The sequence below is a fragment of the Balaenoptera musculus genome, chromosome 9 (genome assembly GCF_009873245.2).
Source record: "Balaenoptera musculus isolate JJ_BM4_2016_0621 chromosome 9, mBalMus1.pri.v3, whole genome shotgun sequence".
Lineage (NCBI taxonomy): Eukaryota > Metazoa > Chordata > Mammalia > Artiodactyla > Balaenopteridae > Balaenoptera > Balaenoptera musculus.
In genome coordinates, this window is record NC_045793.1 from 28,657,799 (window position 1) to 28,683,643 (window position 25,845).

Consider the following 25,845-nt stretch of genomic DNA (forward strand, 5'->3'; position numbering starts at 1 on the left):
TGATCTTATTTGGAGGAAGATGCCTCAGAAGCAAGAAGCACGACTAACTCGGCAGCTGAAAGTTTCTTACTCTTAAGAATGGTGATTGTTCCTTATTAAATCAATGGACACGAATCAGCAGAGCTGCCTCCAAAGGTAATTTTGGACGAATCAAACCCTAAGGGAACTAAGGCAAAGGTTTCATGTTAATCTGAGTATGCCTCGCAGTGCCAAAGGCAATAACAGAACCCACAGCAATGAACGTGTTAATAAAGTAGCTGGATGTACAAATTGGAAAAGAAAAGACGAATAAGTCACTAGTCCTAGTTCAACCTCAAGATTTTTTTCTATTCTGGATTTTCACAGCAAAGTGATTATAGAAGCACAGGTAAATCTCAAGAGGTTGAATAAATGATTCACAAGCCAATTGGAATGTTTCCATTTTAGATATGGTCATTGTTTTGATAATGTCACTGATTGCTTAATTCTGCCGGTTTCTTTAACAGCAAAGGGAAATGGAAACCATTCCTGTAATTGCTAGTCCCCAGCTTAATACAGAAACCAGTTGAACTGGAATGAAAGCAATGCCAGCCTTTCAGTTAATGAGGTTTCTCAATCAATCAGCAATAGTTGCTGAGCGCCTGCTCCGGGAATACTACTCCAGGTAAACTCTGATTGTTACATTTTCTATGTAGAGCTACAACGAGTGCCTCTCAAAAACTTGGAAGAAGGGGAAATGAGTTTGCTTTAAGAGCCAAACTTTGAAATCAATGTATTAAGCAGCAATCAGCAAATTTGTCTCAAAGAGGCAAATGGCTCCCCTGGCTACTTGTAACCTGGTTGAATGACATAGCAAGGTATTTAAAGGAAGAATGTATTAATGAATGGAGAAATGAGTTTGCTGGCAGGGAGGTGGAGGAAGCAAAGTTAGGAAGTGAAAATCCAAGCATCTAGAGGAAAAGGAATCTGGCCAAAACAAGTCTGATGCAAATTAAACATTGGAATATTGTACCTCTAAGGACAAATACAAATTAAAAATAAGAGGCCTCATTCTTCCTGTTGTAAATAAGAGAACTTCTTTCTTCCTTCCTTTTTCTTAGGGTATTTACAAAGTCTGTAAGTTCTTTCTCTCCTCTTCAAAATGTATGTCTTTTCATTTTTCTAATTTTTAAAAAACTTAGATATAATTGACATATAACATTATAGTAGTTTCAGGTGTATAGCATAATTGTTTGATATTTGCATATACAGTCTACTGTCCATATCCACGGGTTCCACATTTCTGAGTAACGAAAATATTTGAAAAAACATTCCAGAAATTTCCAAAAAGCAAAACTTAAATTTGCCACACTCTGCCAACAATTTATGTATTTTCAATTATTTATAGAGCATTTACATTGTATTATGTATTATAAGTAATCTATAGGTGATTTAAAGTATACAGGAAGATGTGTGTAGGTTATATGCAAATACTATGCCATTTTATGTAAGGGACTTGAACATTCCTGGATTTTGCAATCCACAGAGTTCCTGGAACCAGTCCCCAGGATACCCAAGGACGACTGTATTGCAAAATTATCACCACAGTAAGTCTAGGTAACATCCATCACCGTTCATAGTTACAAAATACATGTCTTTTTTCCCGAGTTTTATTGAGATATAATTACATACAGCACTCTATAAGTTTACGGCATACAGCATAATGGTTTGACTTATACATACATTATGAAATAATTACCACAATAGGTTTAGTGAACATCTCTCATCTCATATAGATACATTAAAGCAATACAAAAATTTTTATTTCCTTGTGGTGAGAACTCTTAATATATACTCTCTTAATAATTTTCATTTACAATGTACAGCAGTGTTAATTATCTTTATCATATTATACATTACTCCCTAGTACTTATTTATCTTTTAACTGGAAGTTTGTATCTTTTGACTGCCTTCATCTAATTCCCCTTCCCCCCACATTCCCACCCACCCAGCCCCAGCTCTGGTAGCCACAAATCTGATCTCTTTTTCTATGTTTGTTTGTTTTTGAGGTATAATTGACCTACAGCACTATGTTAGTTCCTATTACACAGCATAGTGATTCGATATTTCTCTACATTTTGACAGGTATGATCATGGTCACTATGGTAAAGTCTAGTTGTCTTCTGTCATCATACCAAGATATTATATAATTATTGGCTGTATTTCCAACACTGTACACTTTTTCCCTGTGAATCATTTATTTTGTAACTGAAAGTTTGTACCTCTTAATCTCCCTCACCTATTTCTCTCCTCCCTCCACCCCCTCCCCTCTGGTAACCATCTGTTTGTTCTCTGTGTCTATTACTCTGTTTCTGTTTGGTTATGTTTGTTCATTTGTTTTTTAGATTCTACATATAAGTGAAATCATACAGTATTTATCTTTGTCTGTCTGACTTATTTCACCTAGCATAATACCCTCTAGCTCCATCCATGTTGTCATAAATGGCAAAATTTCATTCTTTCTATGGCTGAATAGTATTCCACTCTGTGTAGACACACACACACACACACATGCATTCATCTGTATGATAGGCACCATTCATCTATTGATGGGCACTTAGGTTGCTTCCATATTTTGGCTACTGTAAGTAATGCTCAATGAACATAGGTGTACATATATCTTTTTGAATTAATGTTTTTATTTTTGTTGGATAAATACCCAGGAGGGGAATGGCTGGATCATATGGTAGTTCTAGTTTTAGTTTCTTGAGGACTCTCCACACTTTTTTTCATAATGGCTGCACCAATTTACATTCCCACCAACAGTGTACATGGGTTCCCTTTTCTCCACATCCTCAGCAACACTTTTTATTTGTTGTCTTTTTGATAATAGCCATTCTGACAGGTGTGAGGTGATATCACATTGTGGTTTTGGTTTGCATTTTCCTGATGATTAGAGATGTTGAGCATCTTTTCATGTACCTGTTGGCCATCTGTATGTCTTCTTTGGAAAAATGTCTATTCGGGTTCTCTGCCCATTTTTTAATTAGGTTGTTTGTTTTCTTTGATGTTGAATTGTATGAGTTCTTTGCATAATTTAGATATAAACACTTGTCAGATATATTGTTTCCAAATATCTTCTCCCATTCAGTAGGAGCCTTTTTCATTTTATTGACAGTTCCCTTTGCTGTGCAAAAAGCTTTTTAGTTTGATGTAGTCCCATTTGTTTACTTTTGCTTTTGCTTCCCTTACCTGAGGAGACATATCCAAAAAAATATTGCTAATATCAATATCAAAGAGCATACTGCCTATGTTTTCTCCTAGACGTTTTATGGTTTCAGGTCTTACATGTAAGTCTTTAATTCATTTTGAGTTTATTTTTGTATATGATTTGAGAAAATAATCCAGTTTGATTCTTTTGCATGTAGCTGTCTAGTTTCCCCAATATCATTTATTGAAGAGGCTGTGTTTTCCTCATTGTATATTCTTGTCTCCTTTGTCATAGATTAATTGCCTGTATAAGTGTGAGTTCATTTCTAGGCTCTCTGATCTGTTCTGTTGATCTGTGTGTCTGTTTCTGTGCCAGTACCATATTGCTTTGATTATTGTAGCTTTGTAGTATGGTTTGAAATCAGGGAGCATGATACCTCCTGTTTCGTTCTTCCCCCTTAAGATCGTTTTGGTTATTTGGGGTCTTCTGTGTTTCCATACAGATTTTAAAATTATGTGTTCTGGTTCTGTGAAAAATGCTATTGGTATTGTGATAGGGATTGCACTGAATCTGTAGATTTCATTGGGTAGTATGGTCATTTTAACAATATAAATTCTTCCAGTCTATGAACACGGTGAATCTTTCCATTTGTTTGTGTCATCTACAATTTCTTTCATCAATGTCTTATAGTTTTCCCAGTACAGGTCACCAGAACTACACGCTTTAGTGGTGTCCTCTCTGTGGGCTGCGTGGGCCCTTCTGTTGTGGTGGTCTGACTACTGTGTGAGATCTGGTAGGTGTTGTTGGCCCCTGGTCTGGTTTGTCGTCATGCACTGCCTTGTGTGAAGGCTGCCAGCCACTGGTGGGCAGAGTTGTGTCCTGGCACATCTGGCTGCATGGCCAGGGGAGTCTGAGTCCTGGTGCCAGCCCTCAGGTGAGTGGGGCCAGGTAATGAGGTGACTAGTATATAGCCCCAGGGTTTTCTGGGGCTACTGCTGGCCCGCTTGTGGGCAGAGCTCTTTCCTGGGGTGGCTGGCTATGGTGTCCGGGGTGACCCAGAGCTGGTGATATACCACTGGTGGTGGGGCCAGATCCTGAAATGGCTGGCTGAGGGGCCCAGGGTGTCCCAGCGCTGGTGCTGGCCTGCTGTTGGGTGGGGCCAGGGCCCAGGGCGTCCTGGAGCGGTTCCCACCTACCAGTGAATGAGGCCACGTCCTGGGGCTAGTGTCAGTCCACTGATGGGAAGACCAGATCCTGGGGTTTCTGGCTGCAAGGGGAGGGGTTCCAGAGCTGGTGTCAGCCCACTTGTCAGCAGTTTTGGGGCTCAGGGGGACCCAAGCCTAGTGTTGGCCCACTGATGGGCAACTGGTCCCAGGGTCTCTGGCTATGGGGCCCTGGGGGGGTCCTAGTTTTGATATCAGCTAGCAGGTGGGTGAAGCCAAGATCCAGGGGATCCAAGGGCTAGTGCTGGCCCCTTGTTGGGCAGAACTGGGTCCAATGGCTAGCTGCAGGCAGCCCCAGGAGTCCTGGGGTTAATGCCAGCCCACTTTTGGGTGGTGCTGGGTGCTGGACCTTTTGGTGGGTGGGGCCAGGTCCCCAGGAAGCTATGGGCTCAGGGGGTCCTAGGGCAGCTGGCCTGCTGGTGGGTGAGGCTGTGTCCCTGTCTAGCTAGCTGCCTGGCTTAGGGCATCCCAGGACTGGTGCCCACATGCTGGTAGGCAGGGCCAATCCTGGCACTAATAAGCTAGAGAAAGGATTTCAAAATGGTGCTTACCAGCTCCAGTGTCCTTGTGGTGGGATGAGCTCTCCAAACTAGCTATTGCCAGAGTTTGCATCCCCAGGGTGAGTTTCAATTGCCTCCTGCCTCTCCTGGAGGCTCTCCAAGATCAACAAGTGGGTCTGATCCATGTTCCTTTCAAAGTTCCTTTCATGGCTTCTGCCATGGGTCTCAGAGTGTGTGAGATTTTGTGTGTGCCCTTTAAGAGTAGGGTCTCCATTTCCCACCACCCTCTTGCTCCCCTGAAAGTAAGTCCCACTGGCTTTCAAAGCCAAATGCTCTGGGGGCTCAAATTCCTGCTGCAGAACCCAATGTGGGGCTTGGATTCCTTTATTCCTTGGGGAGAACCTCTATAATTGTAATTATTCTCCTGTTTATAGATCAGCTACCTGGTGGTATGGGTCTTGACTGTACTATGTCTTCACCCCTCCTACTCCATCTCGTGGTGGTCCCTTCTTTATATCTTTAGCTGTGGAAGATCCTTTCTGCTAGTCTTCAGATTGCTGTCATGGATAGTTGCTCTGTAAATGGTTGCAATTTTGGTGTACCCATGGGAAGAGGTGAGCTCAGGGTCTTCTTGCTTCACCATCTTGGCCACGCCCCCCACCCCCTATGTAAGTCTTTTCAGAAGTTAAATTAGCCTCTTACCAGCTTAAAGACCCAAGAATGTCTTTCTCAAGGACTTGGGGACGATCTCTTGGAAATGTACTAATCAAGGAAGACATCACCCTATCTCCCAGTTTCTGTGGGAGAATCGTGGCCTAACTTCAGTGGGAGCCCCACTCCAAGTTGCATAACTATCTCCTGCCATAAAGATGTAAGAAGACATAAGTTTATTTTTCTTTTGGATAAGGCCAATTAGCTAACACTGCCGGTCACCCCAATTACCAGGTGAACTGAGGATGAACTATGCGTGACAAATGGTGCTAAGTTATTTTACTTCTTAAGAACTTGTCACTGTACATCTTGAGAACAAGTATGTAATGGATTTTACCTGCTTGGCTATATAAAACAGTGAGTTTTGTTGTTGTTTTTTGTATTTGCATTCTCTTTAGCAGATTGTCTGTGATGTGCATCACATTGTTGATTAATGCTTATTCAATAGTAAAATTGTTTTCTTTCTCTTCTACCTTTGTGGTGAGGTTTACTGAGTCGGGAGGATTTTGTTTCTAATTATATTTTTCTGACACAAATCCCTTTGCTCTGATTCCATGCTCATTCCAAATTCTTGATTATAAATGGTTTTCCCTAAAAAGTCTGAGTTTAATGCCTTAAATAGGTGCAAGAATGTTGATTTGCAAGATTATTCTTCTCATTATAAAATAATAAGCATTTGATTATACACATCAGTCTCTATGGGTTTGATTATTGTCAGCACTCTCTCAAAGAAGAGTCCAATACGCTCCAATACGAAGAGTCTTAATACGCTATCAAGATTTTAGATTTGTAAATCTGAGACCCAACCTCAAATTCCTGATGAATTGCCAAGATTAATGCTATTCTGTGAGGACTCTTAACAAACAGCCAACAGGCCTTCCCTAGTGAATTCCTTTAGACATGCAAAATTTCTTCAGAAAGAAGCAGATATTAGATTGGAAAAAATTGTCTCCCTAGCAAAAATTGCTAAATGTTAAAATAAATGTTGTCTGTTCAGGTCTTGCTCTTGACTTAAAAGAGGTACCTATTAGGAAGGCTTCAAATTTGTTTCTGTGATAGCCAATTGAATTCATCAAAGCAGAAAGAAACAGGTATTCAATTCAGGAATTAAGAAAACAATGACAACATTATGTTACAGTGTCCCTATCCTAACATGTCTCACATACAGCTGTCTAGCTGATGGAGGACACCAAGCAGCCCTCTTTATTTTGACCTTAGCATGAGGGTTCACTGCTTCCCATATACAACAGTGTAGAGATTTCATTTTTGTTCTTTAAGTCAACAACTCCACCATTTGGAGAACCTGATACTCTGATTTATAGAGATTATATTGTAGGTATCTCTGGAAATTTTTTTAGTTCTTGAAAATTATTGTTGAATATTTATATTCTTAGGAAGCATTGAAATAGAACAATTTTCTGGGAAATTTCAAAATACCATTGATTATCTGGAGTTGACCTTTTACCTAGATAGCATATCTGTATCCCTGTTCCTTTGCTTGAAGTTCTAATAACAAGCTCTCATTTCTATCTACTCTTCCCATGCTCATTTTGTCATCCAGCCTCTTAATATGCCAGCACATTTTCTCAGAGCAGTTCATCTTCAGTATATCAGCTTTTCTCTGGGCTATGTATAACCTAACACTATGGATATATTTCACCAGGCTATACCCAGGCCGGACATCTGTAAATTGCTTAAGATATATAATCACTGAGATTTATGTTCACTTGAAGTTTGAGGTACTTAATTTTGATTCTAGATAACCTTACTCTCCAATTTTTCAGTCATTGTTTGTTTTCTAAGAAACCTTTTAGTTTGAGTCCCTGATTTTGAGGTTAGCTTGAATTTTGATTATGATACATTTTGGTGGTATGCCCTTGACTAAATTTTATTATTCAAAAGATGAATATTCAATTATTCACCTCAATCTCATCCAAAAACTAAAAATATTTATGAACATAGCAGCTGGTTACATTTTAATCTCATCCCTAGTTCCCATGTTTTGTAAGAAAAAGAGTATTAGATGAGTAGGATACTAATCTGAAAGCCTTATTCCAACTTCAGTCTCAAAGTGTGTAAAACATATAATCATTGTCTGTCATACTCATCAAAAGTGAAGAACAACAAATGTAGAAAAAAATGGGCATTTGATAATGACAAGAATAATTAATTCATAGACTTTTTTCAAAATCTTCCAAATATTTTTTAATGGAAATTAGGCAGAGAGAATGAAGGAAAATAAATATTAAGAACTCAATTATATATTTCAAGATACAACTTAAACAGCACTTCTGAACCTAACTATCAATACATATATCACATGCGCACATATATAGACATATACATGCGTATACACACAATATGATTTATCATTAATTTTCTGAATTCCCCATAATATTTTGTACTCCTCTTAGGATTGAGATCAATATCTGAAGTTTTCTACCTACAGTTTTTCTTTTAAAGCCGTACTAATATTGTTTTTCACTTGTTCAAAAATGTCCTATTTCATCCTATGTTACACATAGTTGGTTACTAAGCCAGCTTTTTGCTTCACTATAAAATTTCATATCCCCACCTCCACTTCCAAACAAGCCCAACCGATTTTTAGTTATTCTTCAAGTGTAAGAACTTGTAATAATGGCCTTAATCATCTATTTTGTCTTACCCTTTTCAGTGCTAATCAAGCAAATTATATACAGAGAACATCATTCTTTCCGGTAAAATAAGATATTTACATTATTACATCATAAGAAACATGATTTCTTCAAAAAAAAGTATAATAAAATTTTGTGATTTAAATAGGTAATTATATTTAGCAGTTAAAATGTCATTTCATTTCATATTGTTTTAGAGGGTGTTGAAATGCTATATTCAAACATCAAGACAGGAGGAGAACTTTGGGTTTAAACCGATAAGCAGCAAGATTCTAACAAATAGCAAGGTTCACTAGCACTCAGTAGAACCTGACGTGCCATGAAAACTAAAATATCAAATTATTTTCTTCTCTTGTCTTAGTAAACCTGATTCTCAGTCACAAAGAATTCAGATAATCATGTCTGATTACCTCAGTTCTTTTCCAGGCTGGCCGAGTATAGTCAGAAAAAGTTCACTGAAATAAACAGGAGCACTGATGGTGTCTCTCTCGGGGCCGGGGCCTCTGGTTGGTCATGCCCAGCACCAGGGAGTGTCATTCACATTCATAATTGCTCTGGACTTGTGTGCTTATCACCATAGTTGTCTGTCGGTTGGCTGTACTTGTCTCGAGGAAGAAAAGGTTTTCTCCTAATATGAACAGAAACACCATTCAGGCTGCGGCAAGGCTAGTCTCTGACTAAATACACACTGAAAAGTGGTAACACGATAAGCCAGAATCTCTGATTACATTACAGCTTTGACCAAACCTGTATCCTTTGTATCCTTTGTGAAAATATGTGGAAATTCAAATGTAATATTTCCTTAGGAAAACTAGAGACTTTAATGAGGATACCCTATTCTGAAACAAAATAATAAAAATGATTAGCTTTTGTGGTATAAATATAAATAGAAGTCTAATGAACATATTATTGGTTCCTCCCTGTTGCGGTCAATAGTTCTAGTTTATTTCACTTGAAAAATGCCTAAGAACTTTGGACATCATGATTTGAAGTGGAATATAATTAGGAAATATATTGGGAAAATGTTAATGAACTACATATTTAAAAATAATATAAGAAAGAAAATGAAAACAAAATTATAATGAGAAAAATAATGGTACATTAAAATACTTAAGACTATTACAGAGAAGGAAGTAGTTGCCTATTAAATGTTATTAAAAATAATAATGTAGCAAATAGCATGCTCTTGAAAGCAATATATTAATATAAAGCTAAGAGGGAAAGTAATTCCATGCATTAACTCTTATGCTCTGGTTTAGAAAATACAAGGAAATAACACTTGTAATAAACTCCACAAAATAGGAGATCAAAAATTAATATGGAAGAACAGTTATAGGAGCTTGTAATAGAATCAGATAGATAGGGAAGAGACCTTGGATGACAGAAAACTAGTGGAAAACTGTCCCATGGTCAGGAGATCTTCAGGGAGCTCACAGCAAGAGGAAAGTAATAAAGGCATCAGAATAAACCCAGAAGTAAGAAGAAAGGAAAGAGTGGGCAGAAAGAAAAAAGAGTAGCTCTCAAAGTGAGGAGGAAAATATTCCATGAGGCAGTAGGTATAATCTAGAATAAGAATACCATCTCCAAAGCCTAATGGCTTGGATTTTATCCCAGCTCTGCTATTCAACTAGCTATGTGACCTTGGGCAAGGTAGTGATCTCTCTAAGGATTAAATATGTATATGTGTGATTATTATGGTTTTTGTCATAATAATGTACAGTATGTCCATCCATCCATCATGAATGTATATATATTGAGAGAGAGAGAGTTTTTATATATAGTGTATTATTGTGGAAAAAACCAATGGGAGAAAATTTAAATGTGGCAACCAGTTATAGTGGTCAAAAGAATTTTAATTTGAGCCTGCAAGTTCCTAGATATAGAAGAAACAGAACATCCTTCTTACCACACTATTAATAATATTATTAATTATGATTCCTTTTCATTGCTATACTGTGCAGAGAGGGAGCCGTTCAGAGCTCTCTGTTGACTATACCTACACTTTCCCTTCTGGGGAGCTAGTGTTTCCACCAATTTCCTCAAAATGTCACTAAATATTTAGTTTGTTATATTGATGGTTTTGTAGTTGATGATGGTTGCTTGTCCCTACCATCCGGCCCTTTTTCTCCCTTCCTAATAGAAGTTCATCTTTGATCGTATGACTATTCCTTCTCACAGCTCGGGTACCTCAGGAGAAGCTGACTTTTCCCCCAGCTCCAAGAGTTGGCCTGATTGGTCTAAGAATGCAGGTGAATTGTAATGTATAAAAACATCTAATCACTATGTTGTACGCCTGAAACTAATATAATATTATAAGTCAATTATACTTCAGTAAAAGAAAACAATAAAGATGAATTCCAGTGATTGGTTCAGGGATCCAGGCCTAAGCCAATCAGAACATGGCATGTCTCTGGCTACAAGATTCAGTCACAAATGGGTATGTAAACAAATTCTGGCTAATTGGGAGAGATTTGCTGAAGGCTTCTGGGGAAAAGAGGTCTTTGATATTTTAAGATGTCCCCCTGAATCCTTTCTACCTTTCCATGGTATGGAGAGAGGTGATGTGCTATAGCATTTTTGCTACCTTGCGGGGAGCAGCCTAAGGAAAACCCCAATACTCAGAGGAAGGCACAAGACAGGAAGCTGAAGAAACAGAACTAGCATTACTGAATTAAACAGACCTAAAGTCAATGTTGGCCTCTGGACTCGCAGTCACATAAACCTATACATTTTCTTACTGTTTAAGCCAGTTTGAACTGAATTTTGAGATACTTGTGTGTTAATTGAGTATACATATCCAAAGAGCTTTTGTTCATTCTCCTATCAGAGTGCCCTTGATCCAGTTTGGTTAGCTTCATAAAATACTGTATTTTAGCCAGAAAGACTTTTAGCCGTAAAATCTTGAGGGATCTCCTGTTCAATCACAGTCCTACCGTAGCGGGGTTGGAGACTGTACCGAAAGATTCAAAACTTCTTAAAGACCATTCTCTTAGGAAAATCTTCCACTTGTTTGCACTAATTTGTCCTTTTTCCTTTTTTCCAGATTAACTACTGAAAACATTAGATTTATTTCTCATGCTTTCTTTTGCTAGTGTAGGTAAAGCTTGAATGTGGTACAACGCCAAGAGATGTACCCAGTGATTTTCACAAGTCCTTCATCTTTTAGATTTGTGTATGGCTAACATAGAATTTCCATTCAGAACTGTCACTCATAGGAAGCAAGGGGCTGAGAGAGATAAAACAGATGATTCTGACCTAAGACAGTTTTATCTAAATTTAAAAATATGACAAATAAAAATTAAATTAAAATGAATACATTATGAAATTTATATTACTTTTTAAATGAATAGAGATGGTACACGTTGTACGTCATGTTAAATATTCTGAAATTCTTACCATTTGAATAATACAAAATAATATTTGAAATTAATGTATACTATAGGAAAAATAATTCAGAATTAATGTGTATTTTCAAGTCAGACTCATCATTTTTTTGTTTGTCTTTGATCTTCAAATCACTATCCTTTCAAAATGTATTTGATTTCCAATCCTTGTAAATACTACAGTTAGCCTTCGTATCGTGGGCTTCACATCTGCGAATTCAACCAAATGTGGATTGAAAATATTTGGGGGAAAATATTCCAGAAAATTCCAAAAATCAAAATTTGAATTTGCCACCCTCAGCAACTGTTTCCATAGCATTTAAGTAGTATTTATAGTTATTTACATAGCACTTACATTGTAGTAGCTATTACAAGTAACCTAGAGATGATTTAAAGTATACATAGGTTACATGCAAATACTACACCATTTTATGTAAGGGACTTGAGCATGTATGGATTTTGGTATCATTGGTTGTCCTTGAACTAATCCCCCACAGATACCGAAGAATGACTATACTCCTTTTCTTTTACTTTAGTGGGATTTTTTTCTTATTATTTGTTCACCAGTACTTAGTTAATTTACTCTCCAGAAATAAGCTTTAGGGGAAAACATTAACAAATTCCAGACTACTAAGAATTTACTTAGTTGCTGTGCCACTGAACCATGGGTTTGGTATTAGAACCAAAGGCTCTGCTTACTAGTAATCTTTTGCCTCTGTTTTATTTCTTGTTTCACGGGTGTCTGTTCACATCTTAAATATTATTTGCCACGAAAATCATTCACTGATGAATGCTGAGTTCAGATATTACCTCTTCTGGGAAGGCTGTATGGATTTCCCTAACGCCACTCAGCCTTCCCCTCCTCTGTGCTCCCCTAGTGCTCTCTTCATACCTCCACTGACATTGCATTTACCAATTTTCTTTTATTTAATTTTTTATATAGCTGTCTCCTTCACTAATCTGTGCTATCTTTGACAGTAGACTCCCAGCCTTATAGAATTTTGGACCTCATTGCCTGCCACGAAAGCTGCCACAGGTGCAATCAATATGTTTCTTGTACCCCTGATTACATTTATGTCTTCTAAGGAATGTACCTAGTTTCTGTCATTCTACTTAAAGATTAGAGACAGTTACCTTTCACCTCCTCTGTAAATTGCAACTATTTGCAGTTCATAGTGGCTAAGAGACTGTGTTCTGGAGTAGACTATCTACATTCAAAATCCAGCTCAGCTGTTTACTAGCTGAACAACCTTGAAGAAGTTACTTAACATCTCCAAGTCTCAATTTCTGCAGCTGCAATGTTGATATAATAAGAGAAACTACTTCATGGGGGTTTGTACAAATTCAGTGAGAAAATTTATATCAAGGTCTTAGCAAAATGCTGGCTTATAACACATTTTCACCTTTATGTAGATGGCAATGCTTCTGGGTGTAACTTCAGCTGTTATTATTACTGTTGTTATTATTAGCCTCTTAAATTTTTTACTTCTAGTGTGATTAGATATTACATTTCCAATAATAATGGAATTTTGTTATGAGAAGGAAGGCTATGGACTTGTTAGCTTTGGAAATATTCCAGGTCATTTTACAGCTGAAAATTAACAGTATCAACAAGAAGCATTCATGCCAGGATTGTACTTTTATTGTTCACAGGCCGTCTGTTTGCAGGAAAGCAAGTTTTATATTTCCAGTTGGTCTTCAACCCATCATTTGAATTCCCTGGTGTCTATTTTCAGGGTATTAGCAAGTGGTTATATGATTACACAAACTCTAAAATTCAAATAAACAGTTGGCAGTGATAGGGAAAAAACGTTAATAGTATTTTGCTGTATATTCAAAATACTGCAAACTTCCCCATATTTCCATGCATGATATATCATTGTGGATAAGTCAGGATTGTGAAAGATTTAGAAAATTGATCTTTAACAAAAAATGCTGATTATGTAGTATTGTCCCACTAACTTTAATTTTTTCTTCCCAGTTCCAGCTCTTGAAAATTTGTGAGTGTGATGGAAATATGTGTAGGTGTATGTTTGCCAGAGGAAAATGTATTTATATAAATTGCAATGCTTCTAGGTAAAAAGAAAATCCCCAGATATGCAGATCCCATTAGAATTCCAAAGAATCTCACTTGACTATGTTTATAGCTCTTTAGCATTAGACCTCTGAAATCAAGTTGAAAAAATTAAATTAGTTGGAACTTATAGAGACTGTCCTGTTAAAAAAGAAGCTTAACTGGGACTTTTGGTTGGACTACAGAAAAATTGAGTTTACTTTGGAAATGGACCCATAAACTCTACTCTGTTCTTTGTAAATGTCATATTTAGGAAAGAAAAAGCAAATGTAAGATCAACTTGCAGATTCAAGTGTGCCAATTGTGAGGGGATAGCAGCTAAAAACCAGCAACTGTCTCCTCAGAGATGCACTAAATTAGGTCTGAATTTCATGAGCTTTGGTAAGCACTTATACTGTACCCTGACTTGGGAGTACTTTCCCTGAATTCTGGAGACTGCATATGAAATACTTAATTCATTTTCTTTTTGTCAGTACTTCCAATTGCTTTAATGGGAGTACATGTACTACCGCTAGTATTTTATTTTTACACTCGAAAATTCTCACTCCTCCCCCAAATTAACACTTTTGTGTAATTAGCATTGCCTAAAATAATAGATCTTTTTTCAGCATGGGAAGAAGAGGGGGACAAGGAGAGAGAGGGAAAGAAGAAGGGAAAGCAATGTCCATCTGTTCAGCTAAAAGTGGGGCGTAGAGATGAGGCAGGAGGAAGAATTCATAGACTCAGAAAGTAGGATAAAAAAAATTTTATATTTGATTCTGTGACCCTCCATCTTCTGTGCGATGTTGATTTTTTAAGCACTAAAGAATTTTTTTCAAGTGTTCAGCAGTATTACTTTTTTTCTATTTTGTGATAAATTATCTGCCAATTAAATGTTAATTCTCTATAGGTCATTTCATCCCATGCCTTTTGGAAGACTTTTATTTTTAAAATCAACTTTATGGAGATATAATTTACAAACAATGAACTACCTACTAACTATAAAATTTTTGAGTTTTGACATATATATATACCTGAGAAACTACTGCTACAAATCAAGATATGGACTGCTTTCATAACCCTCCAAATATTCCCCATGGCCCCATACAATTCATTTCGCTCTCTGCTCCTGGCTCCAGGCAACCACTGATCTGTCTTTTGTACTGATAGATCAGTTTGCAATTTCTCAAATTTTAATGAAATAGAATGATGTGTACTTTTTGTGTCTGGCTTCTTTCACTCATCATGATATTTTTGAGGTTGATCCATGTTGCATGTATCAGTAGTTCATTCCTTTTTATTACTAAGGAGTATTCAATTATATCAATTTACCACTTTTTTAAAAATCCATTCACCTGCTGATGAACAGTTGGATAGCTTCCAGGTTTTAACTTTGTGAATAATGCTGATCTGAGCATTCATATACAAATCTTTGGGTGGACATAGGTTCTCATTCTTCTAGGGTAACAAAATACTTAGGAGTGGAATTGCTGGGTCATATGGTAATTATATGTCTAACTGTATTAGAAACTGCCAAATAATTTTTCAAAGTGGTTACACCATTTTACATTCCAATGAAGTGTAAGCTCCATGAGTTCCACATCCTCACCAAGCACTGGTATTGTTAGTCTTTTTAACTTTAATTCAAATGGGTGTATAATACTATCTCACTGGGGTTTTAATCTGCATTTTCCTTAATGGTTAATGATGTAGAGCATCTTTTCATGTGCTCACTTGCCATTTGTATATCTTCTTCTGTGAAGTATCTGTTCAGATCTCTTGCCTATCTTTATGTTGGGTTATTTGACTTCTTATTAATGAGTTGTGCAAGTTCATTATATACTCTGGGAACAAGTCCTTTGCCAGATATGTGTGTTTTTGCTAAATATTTTTCCAGTCTGAAGCTTGCCTTCTCAATAGTGTCTTTTTATGGAAAAAAATGGTTTTAATTTTAGTAAAAACCTATTTATCATTTTTTTCTTTTATGATTTACTTTTTTTTGCATCTAATCTAAGAAATCTTTGCATAACTCAAGGTCAGAAAGATTTTCTCCTATTTTTCCTTCTAGAGATTTTATAGATTTAGCTTCTCTCTTAGGTCTACCATCAATGTGAGTTAATGTTTGTGTATGACAGGAGATGATGGTTGATATTTATTTTTTGTATGGGTATCCAGTTATTCTAGCACCATTTGTTGAAAAGATTATTTTTGTGCTACCTTTCCTATTCTGTCCAATGCTGATTTTCTAGTACTAGCCAAAGCTCATTTTTTAAAGTATTCAGCAATATTATTTTATACCCATTTTATAATAAGTATCATTATCTGCCAGTAAATGGTTGATACTCCATAGGGCATTTATCCTTTGTCTTTTGGGAATCTTTTTTTCAAAAATCAACTTTACTGAGGTATAGTTTACAAACAGCAGACTGTATCTTTTAGTGAATATCACTTTTGAAAGTGGGTCAGAAGTGAAATCAGTGATCTTTTGCTAGGTTCCATTGCTGGCTTCTCCCTAATTCTATCTAGTGAAAATTATGGATCATTTACCTGTGTCATGTACTGCATTAGGAAAGAGACAAGAATAAGAAACCATTTTCTAGAAGACTTCATTTTGGGAACTAGGAATAAAAGCATGTCACATAGGATCCAGTCACTGCTGTAATAAAGGTTAAGAAAAAAATATTGACAATCCCAGAGGAAAGAGGAGAAGTTAGAGAAAACTTCACAGAGGTGGTATAGCTTGAATTAGGTTATCTTTATTATAATTCCTTTCGCCTTCTTTTGAAAAAGAAACATTCATCACAGAAAATTTAGAAAATATAAATAAGGATATTTACCTCATTAATCTGGATTTTGGATGTTAGCAGTCTCATCTGGATCAGAAAGCTCAGAGATGAGGTGTGCCTTAAATAAAGAAGGGAAACCTGTATAGAGATCTTCCCTATAGAGGAGTCATTTATTGATATGGTTACTAAAGCTAGCTGCACCTAAGTGCAAACTGTTTGCCTTGGGCTAAACAAATGTGCTTCCCTGAAGAAAAGGAATGGATGCGAGAGGAAATGGGATAGCTGTAAGAGGCCTGGAGGTGGGATTCCATTAAATGAAAAGAGCCATATAGAAATAGCAGTGTCTATGTTCCCTAGCACTCACCCTTTGCTAAGCATCCTAAGTGCTTTACTGAATTCTCACAGCAACCTTAGGAAAGATTTACAAAGAGAGAAATTAAGGCAAGAAATGTTAAGGTCTCCGTGGTAGATTATTGTTCAAAAGTATTCACCCTCCCTTACCCATCCCCCTTATCACCCCTTATCACTTCCCCATCTTACTGATCGTTGGTTTGGTCATGTGACTGGCTTTGGTCTCATGGTGGACAGAGTGTACTTCCTTGTCCCTTTACTTAGACTTTGGGCCTGGCCATGTGATTTTCTTTAGCCAATGGGATGCTAACAGATATAACACCAGCAGAGGCTTGAAATATGCATGTGTGGAGGGCTTCTCCTCTTATGCCTCTGCCATCACTATGAGATGAACATGCCCTAGGATAGCCTACTGGTCCAAAGAGGATGAAAGACAGGTGGAATGGACTTGGAACCAACCTGTAATTTGGAGCACAGCCCAGCCTGGATCAGGCAACCCACAGATGGTGAGAGAGAATAGTTGATTGTTGTTTATTCCACTGAGTTTTATGGTGGTTTGTTATTCAGCCACCTAATTAAGTGGCAGAAAGAATTTGAACACTGACAATATGGGTACAGAGTCTGTATCATACTGCTACTTGTACAGGAAATAATGAGTTCTTTTCAAATGTCTAGGTAAAGATAATCAGTTGAAGGATGAAGCAAAGGTCTATAACTCAGGAGAAAGTAATGGGTTTGGAATTAAGAGAATATTTCATCAATTAAAGAATAAACCTTGGCAAATCGTTTAATCTCTCTGTACTTTCCTTAAAAGACTATTGTGAAAAATAAAGTACTAGCTGTCAAAGCTCTTTAAAATGTTAAAAGTGTTATGGAAATTCTAGTTTTTCCTTTAAGTCTATTTTGTTTCCTGCTGTATCTCAGTGCCCGGTGTGTCATAGGTACTAAGTACATATTTGTTAAAATAAATTGAAGTGAATTATTTTCAAACAGTATTCTTAGTTCATTAATAACAAAAACACAAAGCATATTTATCATTAGGAAAGTAATTAATTTCTGTTCTTGACAAGAGTAGGAAAAAATGTCAAGGAAGCCCCTTCCTCTTACAGCAGTAGACTGGTATGGAATATACGGAGGATGCTCGTTTCTTATCTCTACTACCCAACTAATGGTACCCAGACTGATGTTCTGCAAATCCTAACACTAATGAGAATGTTGCTGCAGTCTTCTAACAGGATACTTTCTGCCCCAAAGAGTGTTTTGTTAGTGGGAAAATATTTGAATTTAATATTCGTTCTGCAGTTTAAAAAATTAAGTTTTATTTATAAAATACAGATAATTCAGAAAACAACCAAATGAGCTTGTGAATTCCAAAGTTAGGTCACTATGGTAGGAAGAAAATGTTCATTTGTCCTTTTTCCTTCTCTGTTTACCATAAAGCAAGATCTAGCCAAATAAGATGTCTCCCTTTTAATACATTTTGCATTTAATTCATTTAGGATTCTGGCCAAGGTTATGGTTAGTTTGGGTTCAGGTTAGGGGGCAAGTTTGTTCCTCACATCAAATCACAGAGACATTAAAGGATTAGAGGTGTTAAATAGGTTGTTCTACTTTTTATTATAACTTATCCCAAAACTTCTCCCATGATATCCTGAAAAAAATTTTGGTGGTGTAGATAAGGATTACATCAGCTCTAAACTTTCCTGTTAAAATATTAAATGGGAACATTTGAACAGTATTGCATCACCAATGTGAAACTGACTAACAGTCTGGAAGCAGTAAATTTTACTTAAGTATATTTCATTGTAGTGAGTCCTTCATCCTGTGACAGATATTCTCCAGTGAGGATTTTGGGTGAAGACTTTCTGTCCCAGCTAAAGTCTTTTAATAGCTACTCCTAATCCTGAACCAGTTCTGGCCTCCTGTTCACATGTGTTAGGAATGTAATTAAATCTATCAGTGTCATTGTTATATTAAGAGTTATAGACTAACCCTAGTATTGAAAGAAAGGAAGGAAAAGATCAATCTTCTCATTATTTTTGCTGCAGATTTTCATCATAATGATTTCTTTGTTTTATTTATTGTAAATCTATTGTATCTGTGCAAAGACCATATGTTTGCAATTCTTGACTTGGAAATGCCGGAAGATAAAGTAGGGAAATAAACATCAGAAATACAAATATAACTGGTATCCTAGATTCCTTGACAGGATCCAGGGTATTAAAGCTGGTTTTACCCTACTCACAAAAGTTTATCTAACTTTATCGTCCCCACACTCCAGATGAAACAGAAATTAAATAGGAAGAATTTAGCACTCTAGTAGGGTCTTAAATCGTTTAAAAGAGACAAAAGGGATTGAAATGGTCAAGATTTCATGGTATAAGAATGATACCAAGACAAAAATGTTATTTTTGAAATCTAAAATTCAAAAAAAAATTCAATTAAAAGAATTTCTTAAGCTCAGTGTTGCACAAACTACAAAATTTGGGAGACCTTCTTAACATCTTCCTCTCATTTTTGCCTAATATCTATTTGTTCAAGTTATTTCAGTTGTATCTCCTATATTTCCTTCCAATCACTTCCTTTCTAACATTTCCATCACCCTCAACTATTTTGTCATTTTCTAATCTCAACCTGGATGATTTTTATTGTAAAAAATAAAATATGTGACTATAACTCTGGTGCCTAACACCCATCATGGCTCTTAGGATAAAGGCCAGCACCTTTAGGAAGGTCTACAGAGCTGTTTTCTGTCTGGCTTCAGTTCTCTGCATTCCGGCCACCCTGGCCTTCTTTCCAGGGTTTAGAACAAACCAAATTCCTTCTTGCCTCAGGGTCTTCAAATATGTTCCTCCTTCTGCCTGAAATACTATATAATAAATATATATATTTATTACCTATAAATATATAAAGTATTTCTTATTGAAATTATCAAACATATCCATAATAATATTACATGTCTAATCATATTTCGTCTATGGCACCACCCACCTTACCTCCACCCCAGATAACTTTGAAGCAAATCCCAGGCATGTAATGAAAGACTCTTTCTAACTCACACTTACCCTCAAGATCTCTGCTCAAGTGCCACCTGTTTCCCCCATCCCTCTGCCATCTAGGTCATACTGCCTGGTCATATGGTCTCATTGTACCCAGCGCTTCTACTTTAAGAAATCATTTCAGTATGTAATTATATATTTATGTGTATGGTTTTTGTATTAGTGTCTATCTTCATCCTATACTTCATGTCCCGTGAGGGAGAAATGGTGTCTTTTTTGCTCATTATTCTACCTCCTCTACTTATCAGAGTGCCTGGCTCAGAGTGAATTCTTAATAAATACCCATTAATTAAGCTGTGGGGATTTTCTTAATAGAACCCTGCCCATTGCTGCCTTCTTAGCATTCTTCGTGGTCTTTTAATATCAGAAGATTTCCTGCATATAGCCCCTGCCCTGTGGTACCTTTAGTCTCTCCAAATAGAGACTTCTATCCTCTCTTTGATTTCTTCTGAAGCACTTGATCAAGTATTATTTTACCAACAGGTGCAGTTGGTCCTATTTTCAAAATGAATGTGCAGGCAAAACTTATAATTAATATTTATCTTCTCGATGTTTTTAATAATCATTAGCTATTTCTTTTACATCATAATACTATTTTCTCCCCACTAAATACAAAACAACATTGTCATAGAAAGCAGTCTGTGGGAAGGTGCCATCAACATAAACGTTTATTATGTATTGCTGTATAACCAACACTATGGTCAAGTGAATGGAAAAATATTTCATTGAAAGGCTGATAGATTATCTTAATGAAAATGGTTTTCAACAGCATTACTTGATTTTAGTTTCTTAATTTTAATTTTTAATTTTAAATCACACAGATATAAGTTTGGCTGTATTTTATTTACATAAATGCCAATATTATTTAGAGTTTCTATTTCAGTATGAGAAAAAAATATATATTAAGAAAAATTAAGAAAGTTAAATTCTGGGAAATTTTTGAGAAGGTGAAAATGTCCCCACAAATCTGGTATCACATATTTCTTAGAGTTATTTTATAACTTTTTAAGATAGCAGTATATTTTGATATTTTGTTGACAGAAAATTTTAGCCTAAATGTATAAGTTCTTAATAACTCGTCACTAGGTTTTGCTATTTTGCAATATAATGTTATATAGGATTCTGTTTATCACTACTTCATAATGACTACTAATCTAGTCAAAGTTTTCTGCAAAATTACAGCATCAGCTTGGATTAAGAGATGTAATGATTGGGACTTTCCTGGTGGCACAGTGGTTAAGACTCCGCGCTCCCAGTGCAGGGGGCCCAGGCTTGATCCCTGGTCATGGAACTAGATCCCACATGCATGCCGCAACTAAGAGTTTGCATGCCACAACTAAGGAGCCATCAAGTTGCATCTAAGGAGCCCGCAAGCCACAACTAAGGAGCCCATGAACCTCAACTAAGACCCGGCGCAACCAAATAAATAAATAAATAAATATTTAAAAAGAGAGAGATGTAATGATGGTGTAATTCAGAAGATTACACTGTTCAAAGGAAGAGAAAATTATGAGCAATTGCTAGGAAAGCAAATCTATAAAATTAAATATGTCCCCAAATCATAGCAGTAAATTTTTTATTTGAGATTTTCATGTGGTTATGTGATGAGGACTTGGTTCCTGTCTTGGGTACACCCATATGTTGGTATTATCAACCTTCATGACTCCATATATTTCCTTTCATGAACACATTTTCCCTGGTCACCTTGTCACCTCCACTGCAATGGCTTCTATTCCTTTGGCATAAGATTGTTCATCTTAAAAATAAAAGATCCTATCACCAATTTTAAGCACTCTATTAAATCTGTTTATAAGTGATAATTAAATGGGATATGAAATATTACTTCTCCTAACTGCATCTCCCTGAATCAGAAATACATTATATAATTAGCATGTCTTAAATTACTTTTCCCTCACTAGGTAAATAAACTTACTAGAGAAAATTATTGAGTTAATTCCTCTACAGTTCTTTAGCATTTGAAAGGAAATGCTTAAATGCAATGTCATTTCTAATTTCCATCAAATTGGATGTTTCAAAGGACTTTTAAAGACTATTATTGACCTTGGTAGAAATTGATACTGTATATAATTCAACTGCTTCATTTGTCATGTGTGGTATGTGCAAAGTGGCTATTATTCAGAAAATGTCAGTTGAAATGAGAATTTCAATTATTTTTTTCACCTATAGTTGGCAACTAAGTCTGGGGCAAAGATGCTTTAATAATCTGTGATATATGAAAAATAAGTTATGCAAAGATTCTGATTATACTTATACTGACATCTTTACAGCATAAGACTTTTTAGAGATTAAACTCTAACCTAGTCTCTTAACCACATGTGTAATAGATATATTTTAACGTTCAAGTATCTGACCAAATTAAATTAAAGATACAGCACCATCTTATGGATAGTTCTATATCTGTAAAATTTATAAATATAAAAATCTTTTTGAGTTTGGGAAGAGAAAAGCTTTATCAGTAAAAAAAAAAAAAATGTAGGAGGAGAATATTTTACTGTAACAAGGAAAAATGTTGCAATATTGAATAACTTGAATGTGTATGTGTGCATGCATGTATGAATGTGTGTGTGTGTGATGGCAAGGTAAATAAAGAGATTTGTAATTTTTTCCCTTCAAAATTAAGAATTTGAAGAAGACAAATAAAAGTTATTACAATACAAATTCATAACTTTGTGAAATAAGACATGTAGCTCAGAATACTGTCAGTCTCTAAATGACTCTGGGACATCACCGATTATCACCTGGCAAAGAAGTGTTCTTATAAGACATTAACCACACTTTCTAGAGAGTGATGAGAAATTTAGGTATGATAATAAACCTATTTAACTATCTGCTGATACTCTAGAACTGGTAATCAAGTCTCCTTATATTTATCTAGCATTTAAATGTTTTCATAAGTGATTTATGCCCATTATTTTGTTCTGATTTTAGGTACAGATATTTTTGAATAAACACTTCTTAATAATCCTTCTTATTATTTTAATATAAAACACATAGCCAATTTAAGGAGATTATAGAAAAATTGATGAACAAAACTCCACAATTAATTATTAAGGTGTAGTTACATGGGTGTGGTTCATATACTTCATGTTTAGCTCACTTTAGTTATATATAGACCTGAAGCTCTACATGATTTACCCAGTTTATATGGTGTAAAATTATCCCACTTCTAACCAAAGCACAGATTCAGTACTTCTTAACTTTTTAGTGTCTTGAACTCCATGATAAAAGCTTTGGAACCTCTCTTTTAAAAAAAGTCCATAGATACAATACATTTTGCACATAATTTTAGGGGCTTCTGGACTCCCTGGAGCTCATCCATGCTCTATGATTTTAAATAGTATTCTCCTTATTTTAACATTTATTTCCTTAGGATGTGATATTGACAAGTAAAAGCCAGGAGCTTTATCACAAAAATGCAAGGTCTTCTTGTGGTAGAAGCGATCCATAGTTTTTACACACACACACACACACACACACACACACACACTCCTATTTGGCTTTAACTCATGTTCTCCCACAACTAAATTATATTAAAAGACCAGTGTAAATAAAGGGGTTCTTATTAGTTTATTTTTATACAGATTTAATTTTCATGTTATTTACAGTGAGATGTAAAAATATGACATTGACTACAAACAATATAGAATTTTTGGCTTTATCCTCACAGAATACTACAGGTTCTAACAATGTCCTATTATGAATAGTTTTCTATATCATGTAGACTTGACTCTAAATTTCTAAATTTTGTTTCAAATGTAAACTTGTAACTGATTTAATAAAATTAAGTTATTCCTAGATGTCCATATTAATAGAAAAAATACAACATAAAGTTGAAAAATTCTAAGCATACCATATACATGTTTTTATGTTTACTTCTGAGATGTGGATAGGTATTTTATAGCTTAATAAGAAATCCAGGGAAATTTAATAGATTTATAATAGTAGCATTATGTTTAAATGCAGATCCAAGACACTATATTAGATGTTAACTTAATTTTTCGTGTTATCAAATGCAGAATTATCATAATGTAAAAATTATTTTATTGATACTCTAGAACACTCTTGCTAATTTAATAAAATGCTTTAAGTTGTAAGAGCAGATTCCATAAAAATTCATGAAAAATTTAGATATCTGATCATTTAAAACGGTAATGAAAATATTTCCACCACCTATACCTTTAACTGTAATACGATCCACGGGATGGATGTATCTGCTCTACGTAGTGTAATACTTACTTTGTCCTTAAATTGGGAGGAAAGTAAAACAATGAATTAGCCCCGCCCCAATCGGCACCCCGCCCCCACCCCGAAGTCCAAGGAGGCGCAGGGGGGCTCTAGTCGCTGGGCTGCTCTGCGGACCACGTGCTGTGCTCCCACCTCCCGCTCCTTCGCAGCTGCCCCAGCTCAGGGCCAGGGCCACGTGGCGCCGCCCAGGGACCCCGGGTCATCCTGCGTGTGGGAGGGGGACCTCAGGAAGCAGGGGCCTGCGGGTCCCCAGGTGCGGTGGGGGAGGTGAGTGCCGTGCGGGCACTAGCTGGTGGGTCGGGCGAGGAGGCCACCATCTTCAGGGTGAGGGTCATGCGGCAAGGCGCGGTCCTGGAGGAGGGAGAGGTGGCGGGGATCAGGGAGGAGTTGGGGCTGCTGGTGGAAGACATCATGCAAGTGGTGGAGGCGGGGGCGGAGGAGGAGCAGGAGGAGGTGCAGGCGGAGGAGCGGGAGGAGAAGCCCCAGCAGCAGGGGCAGGAAGAGCCAGGGCGGGGACCCGGGACCCACGACCGCCCGGCCCCTGCTGGAGGCGCTGGCGGCCCTGCAGTTAGAGCTGAGCACTCTGAATGCCCAAGCCAGCAGGGCCTACACTTGGCTCAAGCGCATGATCGGTCAAAGGCGGAAGCCTCACTTGGATGGAAGAAGGGCCATCATCTGGGGCATCCCTGGCTTCTGGGCCAGAGCCATCATGAACCAACCCCAGATGTCGGCCATGATCAGTGACCAAGATGAAGACATGCTTAGCTACATGATCAGTTTGGAGGTGCAGGAACTGGGCCATCCCAGGCACCGCTGCAAGTTGATGTTTTTCTTTCGGAACAACTCCTACTTCTGGAACGACATGATCATTAAGGAGTATCACCTGAGCATCGCTGGATATAGGGCGTCTCGTTCCACTCCAGTTCAGTGGTTCTGGGATAATGAACAAGGTGCCCCCAGCCGCAGGCAGGACACCACCAGCCTTAACTTCCTCAACTGGTTGTCTGACCACAACTGCCCAGGGTCTAACAGGATTGCTGAGATCATCGGTGAGGGCCTATGGCCCAATCCCCTGCACTACTACCCCAGGGAGGAAGGCGCTGGGGGAGCTTCAGAGTTTGGCCAAATAGCACAAGAGGCAGGAGGCGTCTACAGATGCGGGGGACGGATGGATGTATCTACCTACGCGGTTCTGGTGCCCAGGGGGGAAACGAGGAAAGGATGGCCAGTGAAGGTTCCAGAGAGCAGAGCCCCACGTGCCAGGAGTGACGCCCAGAGAGACATAAACAAGTTAACAAGTGAAAAAAAAAAAAAAAAGAATTAGTGATGCAATGGTAAAATTAGAGACCTAACCTTGAAAACTAGGGATTCTCAAAATATGGTCCTCAAACCCCTGGTTGGGGGGGTTCCCTGAAACCCTATCAGGGAGGTCTGTGAGGTTGAAACTATTTATATAGGAATACTAAGATCTTTGTCTTCTTCACTGTGTTGATATTGCGTAGATGGTGCAGTAACAATGGTGGATTCATGCTGGAGCTTTAGCATGAATCAAGGCAATGGCACCAAAATCACTAGTAATCATTGTGTTCACAGGCACATACTCACAGAAAAAAATAAGCCAGATTCACTTATGAATATTTCTGATTAAGCAGTAAAAAATATTTATTTTTAAAAATCTCAACCCTTGGGT

General features: G+C 37.1%; 1 protein-coding gene across 1 annotated transcript in view; it reads left to right on the forward strand.

Moving 5' to 3' along the window:
- The window catches only part of LOC118900518 (testis-specific Y-encoded protein 1-like), a 79,726-nt gene extending 54,247 nt beyond the window's left edge, over positions 1-25,479 (forward strand). The window contains 2 exon segments of the mRNA XM_036862929.1: positions 24,305-24,665; positions 24,667-25,479. Of these exon segments, the coding sequence (XP_036718824.1) occupies positions 24,305-24,665; positions 24,667-25,479 (1,174 nt within the window).
- The last annotated feature ends 366 nt before the right edge of the window (positions 25,480-25,845 follow it).